Below are 23,426 nucleotides of genomic sequence, written 5' to 3'. Positions count from 1 at the left end.
CGTAATCTGGTGAACCGGGTTTGCTTCCCCGCTCCTCCACATGCAGCTGCTGGGTGACCTTGGGCTAGTCACACTTCTCTGAATTCTCTCAGCCCCACTCACCTCACAGAGTGTTTGTTGCGGGGGAGGAAGGGAAAGGAGAATGTTAGCCACTTTGAGACTCCTTAGGGTAGTGATAAAACGGAATATCAAATCCAAACTCTTCTTCCACCCTGAGCTGTTGGGGAAAGGGGGCGGAGCTGCGCCGCCTTGCCGGCGGCCTTCCCCCTTTGTTTTGACAGCTCAGGGGAGGCTTAGGAGTCATGGGCAGTGGGCGCACCATTGCCCCCTGCTCCCAGGCTACTTCTTGGGGGGGGGGGGAGCCTCACCCGAGCTGTCAAAAGGAAGAGAGAAGGGAGGAAGGCTGCTGGCGCAGCTCACTCCCCCCACCGCCGCCCAGGAAGCAGCCTGCCATGGGCGGCTCGCTGTGCCCCCATAGCCCCACCCTCAGGTGCACAGCATGTGCACCGCTCCAGGTGCCAGCGCAGCTACCTCCAGCTCTGCCAGCCTTCTGGAGGTTTGGTGGCATCCACCAATCCCACTTCATTCAGTCCAGGCATTGGCAGGTCACCTTTGGGTGTGGGCAGTATGCTTTTTTGGGGGGGGGGCATCAGTTGATTGGCATTGTTTGCTAGTTTATTTTTTGGGGGGAGGAGGTTCCTCAAGCTTCACTGGCTTGGTGGCATGTGTCCGCAGTGGAGGGATGGGTTGCTGTTAGATTTCCCACACTGGCAGGTAGACAGCTAATGTTTGGTGAGGGTAGTCACCTTTAAGATTGAACAATGTAGCCCCAAATCTTGCCTGCAGTGCTGTCAACCCCCCTGGCAGGGCATACCCTCCAACATTTCTCTGATGAAAATAGGGAACATCCTAAGGAAAAGTGGGATATTATGGGATCAAATTAGAAACGGGGATGGCCTCTCTAAATAAGGGATGCCTCTGGAAAATAGGGACACTATTGGCAGGGTGGAGTGAAACAGTATCATCTCCCTACTTACCTGAAAGCATGATGCAACACTACCTCTCCCCCTTGGCGGAGCTGACTTGCCCAGTTTGTTACGTGTGGTTATAGTATCCCACACCTTTGTTCCCTTATTCAGATCTGTGGTGTCAAGCCTTTGTACCTTGCTGCCTTATTTCCCTATGTGGCTGCAATACATGGCCGTGTAACTTTACACAAAGGAGGTGTGCGTTGTGAAGACTGTTCCATTTATTTCAAAGGCCTGTCTAGTTGAGCATTCTGTTCTTGCAGCAGCCAACAAAATGCCTATGGGAAGTTCGCAATCAGGAACTGACCACAGCAGGGCCCACTGTTCCTTTGACTGAAATGATTGAGAAATCTTTCTGAATAGAAGGGCTTCGTGTTGGCTTTGGAGCTCCTAAGCTTGTATGAAATTATGGTTCATCATCAGCTAGAGAAAGCAGTAACAGCCGAGACTGCCACCAATCACAAGCAAAAGGTTCCCTGGAGATAGAAGCTGGTATATACAAGCAACAAAGGAAAGGGGGAGGGGCACAGGTTATTCATGCAAAAGATAACAAATTCAACCCCCAACAAATCCACTGAAAGGATCAGGCAGCAAGTGATAGGAATGTCTACTGCTTGAGATGTTTGAGAACAACTGCCAGCTGACAGGGGCAGGGCAGCGATGCACCACCAAAGGTCCATCTCACTTTCAAGCAGATTCAGAGGTTAAAAATCACTTCTTTCGCTGCAATTTATTTGTTTATTTACTACTTAATGGCAATCATCTCTAAGTGAGGAACAAGGAATACAACATGGAAAGGGTAAGAATCGGTTAAAACTATAAAAATCAGACCAATTAAAATGCATGATGGAATAATAATAATAAACTTCACTAAGTGCTGGAAATTCAAGGAGTGAGTCTATTTGACCTTAACTGAAATGGAGTTGCATAAAACTTGGGCCCATAATACTGAATGCACAGCTCCTGGTGGAGATGAACCATGCATTCAGACTACAATTTCTATCAGTCCAAAAAGGCCAGTCATGATAGGAGCTAGAGTCTAACAACATCTGAAAGACCAAAAATTTAGTCCTTCCTGGTGAGTCACAGGTGTTATCTTTGGCAAACCATTTCCCTCCTTCATCACACCCCTGTCTTGAGCAACCAATAAATGTGCACCAGAGATTTTTGCACATCAAGAAACAAAGGAGAAACTGCCTGCCTCTGACACCCCAGCATCACACACACACAAAATTATTTGTAATGTCAAATGCTCTGCTTGTTTCTACAGAATGGGCATCATTACAGTTGCTCTTTTCTCTGTGTGTGAATAACTTTTCATTTCCCTTTACTATTAACCTACCCAAGCATTACCAAAGCAGGCTGATTGAGCCAGTCAGATGGAGGGCTTCCTCTTTGCTTCTCCGAGAATGTTAATTTGCTTCAGTGCATATCACTATTCCACGGGGCACCCTTCTTTGCTTTCATATGCTTCACTGCCAGAGCTACTGGTCACATTCACTAAGTACATCCCTACCTCCAGTTTCTCCTTGACAGATTATATATATATATATATATATATATATATATATATATATATATATGCTGCGAGTTTTGAAAAATGTCCAAGCGTGCAGTTCTTATGGGACTGACAGCTCAGGCAGTCTAAAACTAACTAGTACTGAAATGGAAAACATCACACAAAGTGGTTGTGAATTTCCCCACATATTTAGCGTATGGGATGCAAAAGATTGGTTAAAATGTTATGTCTGGAAATCCAGCTTATTTTGGATTCAAGGTATATACTGATGGCTATAAAGGTAGTTGGGTGGCAAGATGTCGTTCTTCTTCTCATCCCCTCTCCTAGCTAAGGTTCCTGCACCCACAGCAAAAGGCTCACACACAAATTGACTGCTCATGTGAGTAGTTAAATGCAGAAGAGAGGGTTTGCCAAGGCAACACATGAATTGTGCCTGAGTGACTCAGAGAGAATGCATTTGTATGTATACTCACACACACATATATAAAAAAACACTTTCTTTGGTGCAGCCCACAAGCATATATAGTCTATCACATTCTGCCAGTTAGGATCATATATATAAGGCAGGCAAACTTGAAAATCCCTTATTGCATGAGAAATGAGGAGGGGGATATGGGGAGAGGAGATCCCAAAATGCTAAGATGTTTACATGTGAAACATTATTACCATTATTATTATTATTATTATTATTACTCAATCTTCTACTATCTTTCCACCACTCCACTCCACTCCCCACCCCTCTGTTTTATTTTCACTTTTCCACTTTCAATCAATACCCCCATCTTTCCTTGTTCCTTCCCTTGCTGATAGTTAAATGCAATGCAAGATCCTACAAATTATTAAGAAACTCAAGGGGAAATAATGGAGATGAATCTTTCAGGGGAGATACAAGAACCAACATTCACCTTAAGGAGTTCATAGTGCTGGATGCCGTTGACTCCAATGTCAGGATCAAGAGCAGATGGGACAGAATACCGGGAATTGATGGCTGTGTTCTCAGGGATAGAGATATTGATGACCGTTGATGGAAAAAGAGGGGCATTGTCATTTATATCCTCAATCAGGAACCTGATCTTGACCAGTCGGAAAACTTCATCGGGCAGGACAGCAACTTCCACCTCATAGAAACAGCGGTTCTCACTAAAAATGCCAGAGCAGAGTTTCTCCCGGTCAATGCGGTTGGCAGTGGTGAATATTTCTCCAGTATTCTCCTCCACGTGCACCAGCGGAACATCCCCAGTCTTATACACAAGCTTGAACTGCAGAGGTGACGAAAGGGGCACATCAGGGTCCAGAGTCAAGTTGAGGTCCTTAAGCAAATTGCCAATTAGGACATTTTCTGGCAACTCCTCCCGCACCGTATAATTCTTCTCCTGGGCACCGGACTGAAACACGATACAAGTTAATAAGGCTGCCAAGAGGTAGGTCCTGGAAAGCAAGTCCATCTCCAGAATGGCTAAGGAGTTGTCCAACCGAACACTAAGAAGAACTAGGAAATAAAAAGGAGAAGAGAAGAACAGATTAAGAAATGCCAGCAACCTAATAAGAGGTTTTAATCTGTTTTTTTGTTGTTTTTGTTTTTTAAAGGAACAGCAAATTCAAACATATCATTTGGCGACAGCTGTTTCGCAATGAGCACTGGCACAGTGAAAAACAAACAAGCAAACATCAATATACATTTACTGTTTGTAAATGCTTAGTGAAGTAGATTGCTTAGTATTTGCAAGGCTTCCAGCCAATACATGCCAATTGCCAGCCAATTCCATTGCCTCACAAGTTTTGTTTTCAGGGAGAGGGAGGGAGGAATATCTACAGGGTAGCACAGCATCTCCTTGTAACTAGGAGCTAAAGTCATACATCCAAGGAATTTCACTAGAGTATTCCATCTGGATGTGCTCACCCAAAAGGTTTCCAACACTCGGCTTGCATACCATTTGCTGCTTTCCCATGGTTGTGTGTGTGTATATGTGTGTGTGTGTAAAGAAAGTATTTTCCCCATTCACATTTGCAATACCATCACACACCATATACAAACACTCTCCACCCTCCTTCCTTTGCAGTCTGTGGTTTGGCTGTTAACACAAGTCATTTCAAACTATTTATTCTGAATTGCTGGAGTGCATCTTCTTCCACTTTGAGGCACCCCAATGATCTGAATTACAGAGTTTAATTTGGGACAAGGGAAGATGCTGACTGGTAAGTCAGAGGTCCTGGCTGCCACACAAACCGGGGCAGCACAATGAGGCTTCCTGGCCATAGCCAAAGTGATGAAGATAGGGGAGAAATTTGATTTTGTTCAAATTCCAAATGAGAAAATACTTCAAACCAATATGCAAACAGAAACACACTTCAGAATCCACACTTCTATGAATTCTGTGGCGTAATGCTCCAACCAAACAATTATGTACCAGATACATCTACTGGGGGAAAGTGCACGTAAAATTGCTGAAAATAAAACAAAAAAGCATCATACTACAGAAGGTTGTTTGCAAAAATGTGCATTATTAGTCAAAATCCATATAACTGTGCTTATTAAGAAAAAAATCATACTAAAAGAATTATGGAAAAATGACTATGAAATTGTTTTAAAATGCAAATTGCTGTGGGAATTTGGACAACTGAGTTTAAAACCAGGGTAGGGGTGAGATGAGAAAACAATATTGATAGATTTGACCATCCCCACTTCTTCCAAAGAAGGAAATGCCTAGCCTTAGAATAAGGTTAAGAATATGTTGTTGTTGTTGTTGTTGTTGCTGTTGTTGTTGTTGTTGTTGTTGTTGTTGTTGTTATATTATTATTATTATTATTATTATTATTATTATTATTATTAACCTGCCCATCTTGTTGGGTTGCCCAGCCACTCTGGGCAGCTTCCAACACATATAAAAACATAATAAAACATCAAGCATTAAAAGCTTCACTATATGGGGCTGCCTGCAGATGTCTTCTAAAAGTTGTAGTTATTTATTTCCTTGACATCTGATGGGAGGGCATTCCGTGGGGGCCCCCCACTGCTGAGAAGGCCCTCTACCTGGTTCCCTGTAGCTTCATTTCTCACAGTGAGGGAACCACCAGAAGGCCCTTGGAGCTGGACCTCAAGGTCCAGGCTGGATGACAGGGGTGGAGATGCCCCTTCAGGTATACTGAGCCAAGTCCATTTAGGAACAATCACCAGCTGCCTACCATTCTCCTTGTTCTTCTGCCAACATGCTCCTGTGCTTTTGGGCCTCCTCTTTGAGGAAACAAAAACACACTCCCTCTTTTAATCCAGCTCCAGAGAGAAAGCAAAGCTGTTCAAGGGTTCTCCAAAGCACAGATAGTTCTATCCGTTTTCTCATATGAGAACTCAGGCTGGCATAGAAAGCTGATCAGAGTGACACCCATCTGGCAGAACCCAGCCGAGAACAGATAGAACACATTAGTAAGTAACAGAAGGAGGTTGCAATGGGCATAGCAAATGACAAGTGGTTTTATGTCAAACTGGCTATGTCCCCATCTCAAAAGAAATGTATTTCTCAGTTTCTTTGGATGTTAGATTACACAATGTTGCGGGGCCTGCAACAAGCTCCCCATAGCACAGGCTGGCATAACTCACTGATTCCCTATTTAAACTGGCTCTTAATCTTCAAATCCCTTTATCTGCAGGATCTGATATAATGAGCTAAGAATGACATTGTGGACACTTGGCCAAGCACTCAAGGCCAAGCCCATTCTTTTGTCACAAACATTTACTCCACATGTGGGTGTTTTAATTGAAAAAAATATTTAAGTTAGCAGGTTGCTATTGCTTTTCCAGACACTGCATTTTGGATCTCTGATGTCTTACAACCGTTTTGTTTTGTTTTGTTTATTTTAAAGCTTTTTTATTGTACAGGGGTTACAGACGCTTCAGGTTACAGACGCTTCAGGTTACAGACTCCACTAACCCAGAAACAGTATCTCAGGTTAAGAACTTTGCTTCAAGATGAGAACAGAAATCATGCTGTGGCGGCACGGCAGCAGCAGGAGGCCCCATTAACTAAAGTGGTAGCTCAGGTTAAGAAAAGTTTCAGGTTAAGAACAGACTTCCAGAACTTAACCTGAGGTACCACTGTAGTATCAACCTACCAATGAATTCTTAGTTGATTAATCTATTAATCATAAGATGAAAACAGCAATAGTTCTGAAGCAAGAAGCACAAAGCATGTACAAACTTTTTATTTAAACATGTATTTTATCTCAATGCATGCATTTCTAGATATATGTTTATCCCAAAATACTCCCCTCCCACACACACATTTTGAATCATATCTCAAAATTCTGATGCCCCAAATCCGATGGGAGGAATTAAATCCCCAAAAATATATCTATCTTGGGAAGGTGAATGAGGTTTGTCCACTTAAGAATAATGAAAAGGACACAACACTGAACAAAAATATGTAACAGCAGACTAGTTTAGAAAGGGCAATGAGTTGACCTAGCTTCCCTCAGTGTCTAACAAAAGATGTAGAGGAGGGGGTGTTGCTTTATATGCAGAAGGTTCAATCCTGACAGTTTAAAAATAATATCAAGAGACGTTAACAACAACAACAACAACAACAACAACAACAACCTATTTATTTATTTATAATTAATTATTTTAATAATGATTATTATTATTAATAATAGAGGTTAAAAATAAAAAGGTTTCTTTGGCTACGTCCAAAGTAAGAGGAAGAACAAGCAAGTGGTAAGTCCTCTGCATGGGAAAGATGGAGAAATGCTGTTGGGTGACAGAGAAAAGGCGGAACTACTCAACAGCTACTTTTCCCAAAAGGAAAGTGATGCCCAACCTGGTGATAACAGAATAAATGATGTAAGGAGGGAGCTGCAGCCCAAGATAGGAAAAGAGGTAGTAAGGGACACCTACGTAGCTACTTTAAATAAATTCAAATATCCAGGGCCTGATGAGCTGCATCCAAGAGTACTAAAGGAGCTTGCGGATGTAATTTGTTTATTATCTTTGAGAATTCTTGTAGTACAGGTGAGGTCCCTACAGACTGGAGGTGGGCAAATGTCCCCATCTTCAAAAAGGGGGGAAAGGCCCAGGTAACTACCAATGGGTGAGGGTTGACATCCATACTAGGGAAGGTCCTAGAAGAGCTAATTCAACAGTTGGTCTGTGAGCATTTAGAAAAAGGATGCTGTGATTACATGGACCCAGCATGGGTTTCTCAAAAATAAGTCATGGCAGACCAATCTGGGGTGGGTTTGTTTTTTAAACGAAATTACAAACTTGGTGGATCAGGGAAATGCTGTGGATATAGTGTATCTTGATTTCAGTAAGGCTGTTGACATAGTCCCCCATAATAGTCTCACAAGGAAGTTGGTAAAATGTGGGTTGAACAAGATAACTGTTAGTTGGATTTGTTGCTGGTTGACTGACCAAACCCCAAAAGTACTCATTAATGGTTTCTGGGGGAAAGTGACAAGTGAGTTGGCACAGGGTTCTGTCCTGGGTCTGTTGTTGCTCACCTTCTTTATAAGTGCCTTGGTTAAGGAATTGAGGGGATGCTCATCAAATGTGCGGATGACACCAAACTGGAAGGGGTAGCTAATGCCACAGAAGAATCAGAATTCAAAATGACCTTAACAGATTGGAGAATTGGGTGCAAGCTAACAAAATGGATTTCAAAAAGGATCAATGTAAGGCTCTGCACTTAGGCAGGAAGAACCAGATGCACAAATATAGGATGGGGGACACCTGGCTTACCAGCAGTAAATGTGAAAAGGATCTAGGAGTCTTGATGGACCACAATCCTAACATGAATCAACAGTGTGATGCAGCAGCAGAAAAAGCTAATGATATTCTAGGATGCATCAACAGAAGTATAGTGTCCAGATCAAGGGAAGTAATAGTACCACTCTATTCTGCCTTGGTCAGACCACTCCTGGATTTCTGTGTCCAAATCTGGGCACCACAATTTAAGAACGATGTTGACAAGCTGGAATGTGTGCTGAGGAGGGCAACCAAGATGATCAAGGGTGTGGAAACTAAGCCTTATGAGCAGCACTTGAAGGAGCTGAGTATGTTTAGCCTGGAAAAGAGGCAACTGAGAGGAGATAAGATAGCCATCTTCAAATATCTTAAGGGCTGTCACATGGAGGAGGGAGCATGTGTGCTTTCTCCTGCTCTGGAGGGTAGGACTCAATCCAATGGCTCCAAGTTGCAAGAAAGGAGATTCTGACTAAACATTCAGGAAAAAACTTTCTGACAGTAAGAGCAGTTTGGCAGTGGAATAGACTCCTGCAAGAGGTGATGGGCTCTCCTTCCTTGGAGGTTTCAAAACAGTGGTTGGATTGCCACCTGTCATGGATGCTTTAGCTGAGATTCCTGCATTGCAGGGAGTCGAACTAGATGACTCTTGAGTCCCTTCCAACTCTAAGATTCTATGACATCACCAGGTAGGGCTGAGAGCAGCGGCCAATCAGCATAGTCATTGCTGAGCTAGATAGGCCAATAGTTTGACTTTCTACAGACAATTATTCATGTCATCACACACACACACAAACACACACACACACACACAGAGAGAGAGAGAGAGAGAGAGAGAGAGAGAGAGAGAGAGAAAGCTGCCCAATATAACGTGACAAATTCAGGGATCAGCTTTAGTAAGAATCTGCAGATGTGGAAATGTAAGCAAAATAGCTCATATGCATAAGCAAATGGAATTTTGCTCAATGCATCTACCTTCCTGACTTCAGTACATCCAAATTCCATACAGGGATGGAGAGGAGAAATACCTCAACTTCCTTGGCATGGCCTTTTAAATTGGTTAGTCTTTGGCAACAGCTTGCTTTGAACAGTCACCTTTAATCTCTATTTTGGAAGAATTTGCATAGGACAAATTGTGTAGAATAATAATAAAAAACCAAGAAATCATGACCCAAAACATTTCCTACAGGAATAATATTTAAGCACTCGTCATATGCACTACAACCTAATGCTCCATTTGTGCTACTCTGTCTCATCAGCATTCTTTTTTACTTCCCAACATACATTTTCATGTAGCATTACACAACAGAGAATAGGCCATATAGATTCTTTTTTTGGGGGGGGGAAATATTCTTCATCTAAAATGGGAATGAGTTTAAAATATCGAACTAAAGTTAACAGCCATTTAAGTGTTGAAGCAATATGTGTTTAAATGACAAAACTGTACTGGCAGCATTCATATCGGAATGTGTACTGTGCTATTTTCCCCGTCTAGCTATATAATATACACTATACACAGTGCAGGTATGTGTGTATATGTGTGTACACACACACACACACACACACACACACACATCTTCTGAAACTAGTTACCTGCTTTTGTTTCGGCAGTATTAGCTGGGCCTGTGGTGGGAAGGGGAAAACTCCCTATAAATCAGAGATTCAAGATCAAAACACATGGCCAAGTTTTGTCCATGATGGCTACCTTCAACTAAACCCATGGCCAATCCCTGTTCTCACAGTGTCCACCCAGAAGCCTGTGGGAAACCAGCAAGCAGAGCCCAAACATAAGAGCACACTTCCTTCCTGTGGCTTCCAGCAAGTGGTATTCAGGGTTGGTCAACGTCATTTAAAATCACACCTTCGGTAATAGGTTTGACACCCATATATTATACTGAGTATATTGTATTGAGTAAGGCCATTGTTCTATCTAGATTTGCACTGTCTACTACAAGCCTCCATACATTTCCATCCACCTAGATGAATGTGCCTCACAGATTATGGTTCAGTGGTCATCCAGAACTTCAACAAATTCAAGATACCTCCAATCACAATTTATTACTAGAACTCCTGGGTGTTTCCGTAGGGATAATATTTCTGTCTGAATACAGTGGTATCTCAGGTTAAGAACTTAATTCATTCTGGAGGTCTGTTCTTAACCTGAAACCGTTCTTAACCTGAGGTCCCACTTTAGCTAATGGGGCCTCCCACTGCCACTGCACTGCCACCACACAGTTTCTGTTCTCATCCTGAAGCAAAGTTCTTAACCCGAGGTACTATTTCTGGGTTAGTGGAGTCTGTAACCTGAAGCACCTGTAACCTGAAGCGTCTGTAACCCGAGGTACCACTATACAAGTCTCCTTGTAACTACCAGGGTAGCGTTTATACCCCATAGAAATAGAAAACAACAACAGTCATTTGAAACTCAGATTAAGAAGATATGGAATACATTGGCAACATTGGGGCCACCATCCAGTACATGAGAGAAGAAAGAAAGAAAGCTTCCAAGACAAATGACCTCTATTTTCTTTTTTGAAACATGAATAGAATGGATTTTAGGGGCCTATTGCTTTACTTGGTTAATAATCTCTCTCTCTCTCTCTCTCTCTCTCTCTCTCTCTCTCTCTCACACACACACACACACAGAGAGAGAGAGAGAGAGAGAGAGAGAGAGAGAGAGAATGCTTTGTCTCATCCACTCAGTTTTAAAAGGGATATTATTAAATGTGAAATAAGACCATGTAAAAAAATAAATAAGCTTTGCAAACTCTCAGGGAAAATCACTAGGATGCAAAACTCATGCACCATCATCAAACTTCTGCTACCTAATTTAAATGATGAACCACAGAAAAGCAGCACAGTAATATAAAAGTATAATCCCAGAGAGCGTTTCTAGTAACGATAAACTGCAAGACCACAGTGCTGGTGGCTTGTCAGCAGAAGAGAAAACTGTAGGATGCTGATATATTAAATTGTCAAGAGTGTTGGTATGGAAATGAAGAATTGTGCAGCTGACATACTGATTTGGAGTCCTAAAAGGAGAGATCCTCACCATCTTTTTTTAAAATGACCCCTGTACCTCTCCCCTTACCTGCCTCAATATTTATTTGCCTGTATTGAACGCTCCCCGCTTAAAACGGGGGGCGGCCTTTGCGTGGGCGCGTGCAGCCCCTAGATATGGAGCGGCCCCAACAGCATAGGGTTGGCTTTGCCTTCCCTCAGGTGGGATACCTGGAGGTCTCCGCCTACCTCAGTCAGTTGTCCAATCCCACCTGGGGGAAGCGTTGCCAAGGAGACCAGGCCAGGTAGGGGAGGGATTACCTGCCCACACAATAGAGGGAGGATCTTACCTAGGAATCCTCACTTGGCTCCAGAGCTTCTCCCACCCTACCCACCCTCAGTTAATGTCTTATTTTGCAGGTTAACTTTTCTTCACAGGTTTTTCAGGTTACTTTTTCTTCACAGGTATGCGGGTGCTGCTACGTTAAGGTCGCTGTTAAAGGGCCGGAAAGGAATTTCCCTGCATTGGCAGGTTTCGCCTTTCCCGTAGCAAAACGTCACAACTTTGGCGGTATCAGGCCTTGGGCGGAATCCTTTTGTCCATCTTCCTCTTGCGGCGGCGATACCAGGGTTCCCCGTTAAAGGGGTTTTCTGAAGGGAGGCTTTGGCCGTACACCGAAAGGTCGTCATTGCTCTCTCCTGCGGCGGCGGCGTTACGGGGGCGGCCATCACTGCTTGAACATATGTTCTCCAGAGCTGGCCCATCCCCCCCACACACACTGGATAACCCTGATGCTCCCTAGGTCCCCGGCTGGGGACCGGGGAGGGAGAACGCCCAATGCCTGAGCCAAGGTCTACCCACATTTGAAATTTAATAAAGTTGTGGCCAATTTAATCCCATAGCACGTTGTCTTGAGTCGTTATTCCACATGACGGGGGGACCGTGCAGGATCTGGGGACTCCGCCTGTCCGCGCAATCAGACAACAATACCTGCCCCGCAAACATGTGAACTCTCAAGAAGCATATTCATCAAAATGAACTTGCCTGCTTAATCTCAACCAGATGAAACACCCTCTGCAGGTAGACTTGGCATAACAGATTTTAAGCACTGTGCAAAAACTTTTTCTGTTTTTAAAAATTCCAGACTTCTTAAAATGTTTAACTACAATATTGCTATGCTGTCATTTAGCTGTTGATGTTATTCTATCTGCTCTGCTGCCTAGATGTATTTTCATATTTTAATTAGTATCTTTAGATTTAATCAGGCTGCATCTAACATTAGCGCCCTTCTCAGAGTAGATGCATGGAAATTAAAGGAGATGACTTAGGTTCATAAATTCCAGTAGGCCTGAGTAGGACTCATATTGGACACAACCCATTGTTTCAAACCTTTTAAGTATGTTTGACTTTATCAGGGTATTTTAAAATAGAAAGATGGTTTTAAATAAAAAGGAATAACCCCCGCCCCCCATTAAAAGCAGTGGTAAGTGGTTAACTTGATATAGGGCATGCTCTCTATGTTCTACACATTGCCAGGTCAGGGTTTGTGTCACTGCCAGTGTGGCTCATCCTAAGCCACACCTCCTACTTGCAGCAGAACTCATTAAATACAAGGTGCCAACTTTAGTTAACAGTTCATGGTATGTGTGGGTGCTTTAATGTGTCCTCCTGCAAGCGCCCATCCAAATTAGCAAAGCTTATGTATGCCAAGGGAACAACAGGAAAGCAAGGGACTTCAACTGAGTAGCAAACCTCAGCAGGTCACTCATGAATTCAGTTTCCTTTGAAGCATTCTGTATTTTCAGAAAAGCTTCCCAGAGGAGTATTTGCAGCGGCTTGTTAATCTTCCCTTTTGCATCCTTCCTTCTCTGCACTTTCACTTGCAAATTATCAATGCAATTCATACTTATTTACATAATGAGGCATTGCAGATAGTGTTAGAACATGGGCAAAAGAATCTTGTACATAGTTATGTCTTTTTTAAAAAATGCCCCCCACCCTCCTTCCCAGAAAGAAAAAGGAGTTTTGCTAGACAAGGAAATATTTGGACCAGGTCATTCACATTTGTGCTCCTAATCTTGAACGTACATTTTTAAATCAATACAAATATGACCTTCCATGAGCTCTGTTGATCTAAAGCATGGGACTTTTCTGACCCTCATCTATCACATGTATTGACCAAAGAGCAATCTTTTGTTAGATCCCTATTTGCTTTGCAGTTTGAAAGAGGGTGGTCCTGTTCAGTGGTCTGCCACAAGGGAGCTTCTAAAGCAGGTGTGATTTGGAACTAAAAATTACCCACACCCCACAGCTGAACCCTCTGCAAGCAGAGCACTCACAGGTTTCAACAGTGACAACATGTTAATTATAATGCCTTAATAAACTAAATGTTTTTGAATTATGGTGCTGGAGGAGACTCTTGAGAGTCCCAAGGACTGCAAGAAGATCAAACCTCTCCATTCTGAAGGAAATCAGCCCTGAGTGCTCACTGGAAGGACAGATCCTGAAGCTGAGGCTCCAATACTTTGGCCACCTCATGAAAAGAGAAGACTCCCTGGAAAAGACCCTGGTGTTGGGAAAGATTGAGGACACAAGGAGAAGGGAATGACAGAGGACAAGATGTTGGACAGTGTTCTTGAAGCTACTAACATGAGTTTGACCAAACTAGGAGGCAGTGGAAGACAGGAGTGCCTGGCGTGCTCTGGTCCATGGGGTCACAAAGAGTCGGACATGTCTAAACGACTAAACAACAACAAGTAAACTACATGGAACAGGGTCCTACTTCAGAAAAGAAAAATACAAAATGCTTGGGGGAAACAACCATTTCACATAGACACAGCTGTGTGGGTCTGCCTGTCGTTTGTTCTTGGACAAAGTGGGGGGGGGTACTATGGCAACAGTTACACAAGGAGGAGGAAGAAAAAAAGAGTTGTCTAGCAACAAGAAAACAGTTAACAAAATTGGGGGTAAATGCCTTGGGATGTAAGGAATTCAAACAGCCCTGCTACATGAAATCAATGATCCATGTAGTGTAGTGTCCACAAAGTGACCAAACCATTTAAGCAGAACATGAAGGGAATAAGTGCCTCCCACAAGTAGGTGCATCTCTTAACCATTGGTATCCAGTGACATATGCCTTAATTCAGAGGTTTCACTGACTATCATGACTAGCAGTCATTATTAGCCTTATCCTCCATGACTTTATCTAATGCCCCTTTAAACTCACGTAAGTAGTGGTTATCGGCCAATTTCATGTTAGTCTAAATACATCCACAGATATATTGTGCTGGCTGTGTAGAAACTTAACTTTCAAAACTTGCAGTACAATGCCTACATCTGCTCTGCCCTAGAAGGACCTGAATATTGTAGAGGGCCATGGTAGTATGGAAGTTTTTAGAATGGATTTGGTTCCAGACATAATCTCAGCATTTTGCACAATATGAAAATGACACCACGTTTCAGGGCCAACCAATAGGTGACTGTAGCAGTGTGTTAATTGTGGGTCTACCCCAATCACATGAAAAACAAAAACAAAAAACCAGGAGGTGGAAAAGCCAAGCTGGAAATGATTGGATAGGGTTTGACTTGCTGAACCATCCCTCATCATACAATACTTCCCAACCATCTGTTCTCTAATGTTTAATTGTTTCCTTCAGCTGGACTGTAATACTAGAAGCAAGCCCTGTTGGGATTTTCTTTTGAGTAGAGGGAGTTAAGCAAGATTGCAGGCTAGCAAGTAGCAGAAAAGTGCAGCAGCAGCATCCCTCATGTGCATTGTTCTTTTGCTAAAACTAGGTCCATGCCCATCATATTCCACATGATTGTGGCATTAAAAGGAGGGAGATTGGGAGCATAGTGTGAAACTCTGAATGCTTTATATGATAATTATTCCAGGAACACAGAAAGCTACACTACTGGTCCACCTAGGTCAGTACTGTTTACATTGACTGGCAGTGACTTTCGAGGGTTTAAGACAGGGGTCTTTCCTAGCTGTAAATGGAGATGTCTGGGATTTAACCTAAGACCTTCTGAATGCAAAGTAGATGCTCTACCACCAGTGGTGGTCCTACATTTTGAGGGGCCTGAAGCTTGAACTGCTTTGGGAGCCCCTTCGTAACCAGCACACCTTTACAACATCTGTGCTACCGACTCTCAAACTTTGGGATTGTTGAAATATATACAGCAAAAAATAATAATTAATTAGAGTCATGCAACTCAAATTAGGTCTTCTAAACTCAAGAATATTATGCAATGTGGACTAAAGCTATTTTGGGCCCTCTTGGGATTAGGGTCTCTGAAGCTTAAGCTTCATTAGTTTTATAGTAGATCCACCCCTGTCTAACACTGGGATAGGGTCTTTTCCTAATGCGTTTTACACGAAATCCAACTTTGGAGATACTTTTCAACAGTGTGTCTCATCAGAAGCAATGGAATAGGCAGTGGTTTCTGCTGCAACAGGAACCATTGTCCCTTTCTTTTGTTAACTGCTGTTTAATAATTGTAGACTGGTGACCTCCATAGATCATGTCAGACCTATGGAGACGGTCTCTCTTACAGGGGATAATTATTTCCAACACCATTTTTGATCCAAACTAGAATCTGGGCACAGAGTTATGTTCACATCAATGTGTCAAACCTGTGCATCATTCCACAGTGCAAAAGCCCACATGGTATGAGCAAGTACACCTCTGGCGTGCAATCTGTGTCAGTCAAACACAGACTGAATGTGCTTGAGCTTTTGATGAACATGAGCCAACAGCACAACTTTTTTTTTCACCCCTTGTAAGCCAAGCTGTTGACACATACAATTTCAAGCAAAAATAAAATAAAAAAGCCATGGGATTTCTTTTGTTCAGTGCTGATTGTTAGCCACAGCTAGCTATCAACTGTATACCATGGACAGCAACAGCAAAATTATTAGGTACAGATTTTGTTGGCCTGCTTGCCGTGGCAAAGGGTGGGGGAGATTCAATAAAGGTTTTGCCTGCAAATAGTGGACTTCATTGTTTATCATCTCAAGCATCATGTTTTATTCAAGGAACTTGCTAGTTAGGTTGAGTAAGAATACTTTCAAGAAAAGGGGAAGCGGACACAACTCTTCTGATGATTTCAAATAGCAGTCAAAAGGGGAGAGGGGAGGCAAGGCTGTCTACGCCAGCACAGAATCAGATACTCAAAAGCTCAGAAGCCAAGTTGCATGCCTTCTCAAATATTTACCAACTTCTCTTAATTAAAGGCTATTTCCCCCCTGAATCAGTTCCACTCTGTCACTTTTGGTATCCATCAATAATCAAGAAATGTTGCACTTAGGAAGAAAACACCACCTGCCTCCGAGACAGGAAAGTGAGGAACTTCACTGAATTTAACACAAACCAAACCCTTGCAAAGGCCATAAACCTAATCTGATCTTGCAGGTAACAAGCAGCTGTTACTGAATTGGATCACCCCAATAATGTCTTGTAATGTCTTGCGCGCACACACACACACACACAATTTAAGTCTGGTTTGCAGCATTAACAAGGGAGAGAGCTATGGGGTGGCCTTCCCTCAAGTTTTCCCACAGGACTGGGGAAAAGTCCAATAGCAGGCAAATTCCATATAAGAAGCATAAACCTTTTGTTTGGATCAGATATTCAACTTATTTTCTTGGTTATCTTTATGACCATTTGGATAAGAACACCCCTTCTAATCCTGGATCAAAATCCCAAATGCTCAGCATCCTGAATCCTGTGCCAAATGCAAAGTTCTGGGTTGATGGTTTTTTATATGAACAGGACACACACACAGCCCTATGTTGGAATTGAACCTGTAATCCTATCTGCATTATCTTAAAGGGAATTTGGAGCCACAATAGCTGTAGAATCAAACAATCGTAGAATTGTAGAGTTGGAAGGGACCCTAAGGGTGATCTAGTCCAACCCCTGCAATGCAGGAATCTCAACTAAAACATCCATGACAGATGGCCATCCTAGCTATGCTTAAAAACCTCCAAGGAAGGAGAGTCAACCACCTTCTAACACAGTCTCTTCCACTGTAAAACAGCTCTTACTGTCAGAAAGTTCTTCCTGATGTTTAATCAGAATATCCTTTCTTGTAACTTGAATCCGGGATATGATATGATTATCTGATATATGATGTGAGTGTGTGAGTGTATGATATGGAATGTTTGCATGATATGAATGGATGGTTGTACGATATGATTGTGATATTATGATATTATGATATGATATTATATGATAATATGATATTATGATAATGTGTTATGAGTGTATGTGATTGTGTGATGACTGTATGATATTACAATTGTTTATGGTATTATGATTGTATGATATATATCATGATTGTATGATATTAGGATTGTATGATATAATTTTATGTTTGTATGATAGTACAATATTATGATTGTATTAGACAATTGTATGCTTGCATATTATGATTTTATGATATATGGAACTACAGTACAGACATACTTAGTTAAACTATTGGGCTTTGCTATTAAGTGTATGCACATACAGTATTTGTCTATTTAAAAAACAATGATATATTAACAGTATAGCTATATTTCATTTTGCAGCACAAGCACACACACCACCATATTTCCATGTTTCAACATCTGGCAAAAAGTAGTTGAGTGGAAATATTTCAGATATACTATGACGGTTACCTACTTCATAATCACATGCTGCATTAACTTCCCTGATAAAACAGTAGCACTCAGAAAATAGAGGGCAAAGCAAGCTAGCAATGAAATAGCTGTGCCCCGTGCTTGAACATCAGTTGCACAGAATGAGGACAAAAAGCATGGAAGAAAAGGTGAAGCACTCCCTGCTGATAAGATGTCTACTTCAATTTACTTAGATGGAAAAACTACAGCCCATTAAAAAAGTCCATAATGCAGCAAAATGGCACAGATCGGTGTTAAAAACAGCACTTACCAATAGCAATTAAAGTAATGGAGCAGTGCAGCTTGGCACCAGAAAAAAACACAACGAGGGATAGTATACCCAGACTGTGTTGTTCAAGGAGAACATCACAGCCTTACTGGGATACTGGTGCAAGCGATGGAGCAAAATTTATTTGGTAAGGAGTCCCAACTCTTGCTTGCTTATCACATGGGTTCCAAAACTAATATGTAAATCACAGCTTTCACAGGATCATTCATCATGTTAGAAGAACCTAATGGGGATGGCTTCTGCCCAGTGGGATATGCATATGAACTGGTATTTTGTTTAATCTGCCCAAGATTATTAATTTATCTTGGACTAGTCCACCACTCTGCTATTCTTCTGCCTCCTCCATCCCTCCATTAACATGTTTTCTTGCCTTTCATATAAAAAAGGGGGTGATGTCCTTCATTTTGCTTTACCAATGTATACTTATCATTTCATTAAAAGAATACTGGAAACTGCCTTATAATGAATCAGAACACTGATCCAGCTAGCTCTGTATTGTGTGCACTGCTCAACAGCAGCTCTCCAGGGTTTCAGATAAGCCTCAATATGTTCCCTACCTGGAGATGCTGGGGATTGAACCTGGAACCTTCTGCATGCAAGGCATGCTCTCTGAGCTACAGCCCTTCTCCAATTATCCCTTTAAAACACTGGCACATTTTCTAGCAAATGCATAGTGCACTGTAATTATGAAAGACATATAAACAAATAAAATGTAGATATAAAAGAAATATCAGAAGCAATTCTAAACAAGGGAAGACAAGTGTGGGGACAGGGCTGTTTTATAATTATAGTAAAACTGCATGCTGGCAGATCTCTCCCACCCATATTTTGAGTTGCTTTGAGTTGGTGTGGATTTTTAAAACAAATATAATTTTGGTCCAGCAGGTAGAAGGGAAGTTTGCTCAAAGTCATTCAAAATGGAAAGCAATAATAAATTCATTTTGATATTTGTAATTCCAGCTCAGTCGCATAAAGTTGGTTCATTCTCTTTTTGTCTTTGTTTCTCTCTCTCTCTTTCTCTCTGTCTCTCCCCCCCCCCCCCAATCTCTCTTTCTTGCTATTATTCACAGCAAGGAAAAGGATAAGGTATTTGTTCTCTGGGGACTGAGTCTTAGCATTCGCATGTTAGATTTCAATTTCCAGACTTCTAATCACAACTTTAAGAAGTTTGCCTGGTACATCCGAGAGAGAGAGAGAGAGAGAGAGAGAGAGAGAGAGAGAGAGAGACTCTCCTTTAAATTACAACATCTATTTCCAGAATCTGCTAGAATAAATGACATACATCCTTCTGTGTACCTTTGCAGGATCGGTTCAATTACATTTATATATTTGTGAAACAGGTTGTCAAAAGGAGATGCAAGACTGAAAAGCACAGCACAGGCAAGCCAGGGGTGGTGGGGGTGGAAATGAAGGACGAAGGACAATTGCTGAGCCTAAGCTGAACACAGCTTTGCCTTCCAATGTACACAAATGGCAAATGTTTCCCCTTAAAATAGGATTGCGAGATTACAGTTGTAATACTGTTAGGGAGGGGAAATGTATTTTAATATTGGTTTCTTGCTCAAGTCGTCTTAAGGCCATTGCAAAATGAGAACACACAGCATGTGCCATTTCCTGCCCTTGTTCTTGTTTCCGTGAGATGGTGAATTAAGGGCTCAACTTTACAATGCCTTACGTAGACTCAGCCACAAAGAAGATGCAAGCACTACACAGGCTTAATTCTATCATTCCGCAACTAATCCTCTTGCCTTCTAGTTTACCATGTTATTCAGGGCACGCCAGATGCTGCCTCCTGCAGGATTACTGTTCGTATTATTATATTATTTAAAATTTATGTTATGCTATTTATTTACTAAATTTGTATCTCACACCTTCAGCAAAAGAAAGGGAAATGTCCTCAGGGCAGCGAATGAAAGAAAGAAAACATGGCATGTAACTAAGATGTACAAGAAATGAAATTTACATGAGATTTATTGTATGATGAATTGTGACTAAAACAGATGCAGTAACTTGGCCTCAGTGTTGCAGAGGTTCAAAAAGCTGCAGGTTACTAAAGAGCTAGAGTGGGAGGTGGGGTTTCCATCAATATAGGCATCAGGCAAGACTCCCTGGGAAGGGGTTTCGAAAGGCAAGAAGTCACTACTGAAAAGACTACCACTGCGCTTCAACGAGCCCCAAACAATTATCTTAGGACGACTGGTTTGAAAAGAGACCAGTAGGAGGTACCTGAATACCAAGGCTTTAAAGGAGGAGTGGGAAATATTGGGCTTTCCGTATGTTGATGAACAACAACTAGAAACATTATTGACCAGTGGTTTTCAGCCAGTGTGCTGTGGCACCCTGGGGTGCCTTGAATGATGGTCAGGGGTGCCGCGAGCAACACTGGTCTCTGTCCCTCTTTCCTTCCCTCCCACCTCTGAAGCCCTCTTGCATCTTTGCTTCCCAAAGGCTTGCACAGCTGTCTATTTACACTATACAGTTGTAAGTTTGGGGAATCAGCCTGCATGATGCCCTGAGTCCCAATTATTGAGTTCCTGTATCTGTGAGAGCAGAAGATATGACAGCAAGCTTGTCAAATAAGTCTTTTTGTCTGGGCAACTGTAAGACATTGGCCTCACAGCTGGACACTTAAGCACCATGATTAGCATAACCATAAAGTTGCTCTGTGCCATAGGGCAAATGGGTGGGCCTTTTCTCCCCTCATCTGGATGTTCCTTAAGAAAACAGAGCTCTGGACTTAAGTTTTCTGGACTGGATTGGTGATCTTAAAGAGTGGATGAACTTTCTACAGTTCCATTGTCAAGCTCAGGTGATGGGGTTTAGATTTTCTGGAACACAGAGCTTCTGCAGGGGTGGGCAGCTGTATAAAACAGTATACCCCAGGAGGCTGATGGATCCAGATGATTTTCTGACTGCTCTTGGAGAGTTTCATGTTGCTTCAGCAGGTGATTCTACTGACGTCCTAGTGGATCTCTGGACTACAGAAATGACCAGGACAGTGGACACAATCACTCCTGGGCATCTCCTCTCACAGAATGGAGCCAAGCCAGCCCCCTGGTTTTCTAGGGAACTGGTGGTGGTGAAATAAATGAGATGGTGACCAAATCAAAATTGATGGAAAACTTGGAAGAAGTCCAACCGAATACAAGCTGGAGTCTACTTGAAGACCTACTCTGTGGCAGCGCAAGCAGTGAAAAAGCTATTTTTCTCTGCTTCTATTGCATCCAGCAGAGCTGTTCCTTTTACAACCTTACCCACGTGAGGAGATTTTAGACCACTCGATGGCCCGCTGTGAACAATTTGCTCAGTACTTTGCTGACAAAATCACTCAGATCTGTTCCAACTTGGATGTTACAGTTGACACTGGTCTAGTGGATATAACTTTGGTCCCTGCTTCTTCAATGATAATTGATACTTTTCAATTTGTGCAGCCTGAGAATGTGGACAGCATCCTTGAAAATGTGAGAGCTACCACATGTGCTAGTTTCTTGCCCTTCCTAACTCATTAAAAAGGCCAGTAGGGGACAGACCAAGTGGTAAAGGGAAAAAGCAAGGCAGGAATACAGCATACCTAAAACAAGCAGTCATAATATCTCAACTGAAAAAGCCCTCCCTGGATAAATTTTGGCCAGTTTCCAATTTCCCATTGCCGGGCAAAGTACTGGAGCATGTGGTAGCATCTCAGTTCCATAGGTTCCTGGAAGAGAAAGATTATCTAGATGCATTTCCATTTGATTTTAGGCCTGGTTATGGGACAGAGTCACCTTTGGATGACATATGTTAGGAGGAATTGTACAATGGGAATGTGTCCCTGATGGTTCTGCTGGACCTTTCAACAATTTCTGATACCATCAACTATAGTATCCTTCTGGGGGCCCTTGCTGGAATGGGACTTGGGAGGCACAGTTTTAATAGCATCTCCATTCCTTCCTGGTAATGCTGGGGGACTCCTGTTCAACACCTTGATCATTGGCCTGTGGGCTCATCCAGGGCTCCGCTCTGTCCCTCATGCTATTTAACATTTACATGAAACTGCTTGGAGGAGTTGCTCAGAGTTTTGGGGTTTGGTGTCACCAATGTACTGATGACAGCCAGCTCTATTAGTCCTTTCCACTTAAATCCAAGGAAGCTGTCTTTGTTCTAAACCAGTGTCTGACATCAGTAATGGACTAGACAAGGGTGAACAAATTGAAACAGGATGGGGTAGCCCTCCCTGTGAACACAGAGCGTGTGCTCCTGGATTCAGTTCTGAGCCTGGATACCCAGGTTTCTGCAGTGCCGAGGGTTAAAGCTGTACAGTTAAAGCTAGTGTGCCAGTTGTCCCCATTCCTAGAGATGTCTGATCTGCCAACAGCAATACACACCTTGGTTGCAACTGGCTCTATGTGGAGCTTCATTTGAAAAGTGCTCAAAACTGCTACAACAGACTAGTTACTAGTCTGTTTCAAGGCACAATTCAAAGTGTTGGCTATGAGGCCTAAGAGGCTTAGATCTAGGCTATCTGAACGACTATATTCTCCAATATGAACCTGCCTGGGCTCTGGGATCTTCTGGGGAGGCCCCTTTCTCACTCACATGACCTTTAAAGGAACATTTGGTGAGGGCACAGGACAGGGTCTTCTTGGTGGCTGCTCCAAGATTTTGGAATTTCCCTTAGAGAGGCTTCTTGTCCTTCTGCGAGCAGGGGAAGACTGTTTTACTTTGACAGGCTTTTGAGAACTGATTGTTTTTTATGGAAATGGCTTTTCACAGTAAAAACAGTACCACACTATTTGTGCTTTAACAGAATCGTTTTTATATTGTTTTTATTCTATTATAATTTAATTCCCTTTTAACTATTATCTTTTAAGCTTCCTGTATTTTATCAGTATTTTTATTTTTGCAAACTGCCTTAAGTCCCGCTGTAGGGAAAATGCAGTGTGTATATATTAAACGAATTTTAAACTAACGAATGGGGAGGGGTGGCACTCCCCAGGTGTTCAGAAGGAGAGCGTTTCAAGAGTTCTCTGATAGAAACCCCCTCCTCCTTTTACGTTCTTCCCTTTGAGCCTTTTTCCAGAAAGTAAAATGTCACACATGCCATCTATTTCCTCCAACGAAAACTTTGCAGAGTGTGGAAATAGTCAAACAGAACAATTTAACAGTCGCACAGCCCCCGCGGGACCCTTCAGTTAGGAGCACAAAATGTTTT

General features: G+C 42.3%; 1 protein-coding gene across 5 annotated transcripts in view; it reads right to left on the bottom strand.

Moving 5' to 3' along the window:
• Positions 1-23,426, bottom strand: part of PCDH11X (protocadherin 11 X-linked) — a 721,402-nt gene that overhangs the window by 614,693 nt on the left and 83,283 nt on the right. For all 5 annotated transcript variants that reach the window (XR_014521724.1, XR_014521725.1, XM_083486244.1 and 2 more), the window contains one exon: positions 3,453-4,036. Coding sequence is in view for 3 of the 5 variants with exons in the window: in XM_083486244.1 (XP_083342370.1) it covers positions 3,453-3,992 (540 nt within the window). In the remaining 2 variants the exon portion in view is untranslated. The remainder of the gene's footprint in view (positions 1-3,452; positions 4,037-23,426) is intronic.

Source organism: Podarcis liolepis (genome assembly GCF_965112155.1).
Source record: "Podarcis liolepis genome assembly, chromosome: Z".
NCBI lineage: Eukaryota > Metazoa > Chordata > Lepidosauria > Squamata > Lacertidae > Podarcis > Podarcis liolepis.
The sequence above is the reverse complement of the archived record's forward strand: the minus strand, read 5'-3'. Positions and strand labels throughout refer to the sequence as shown.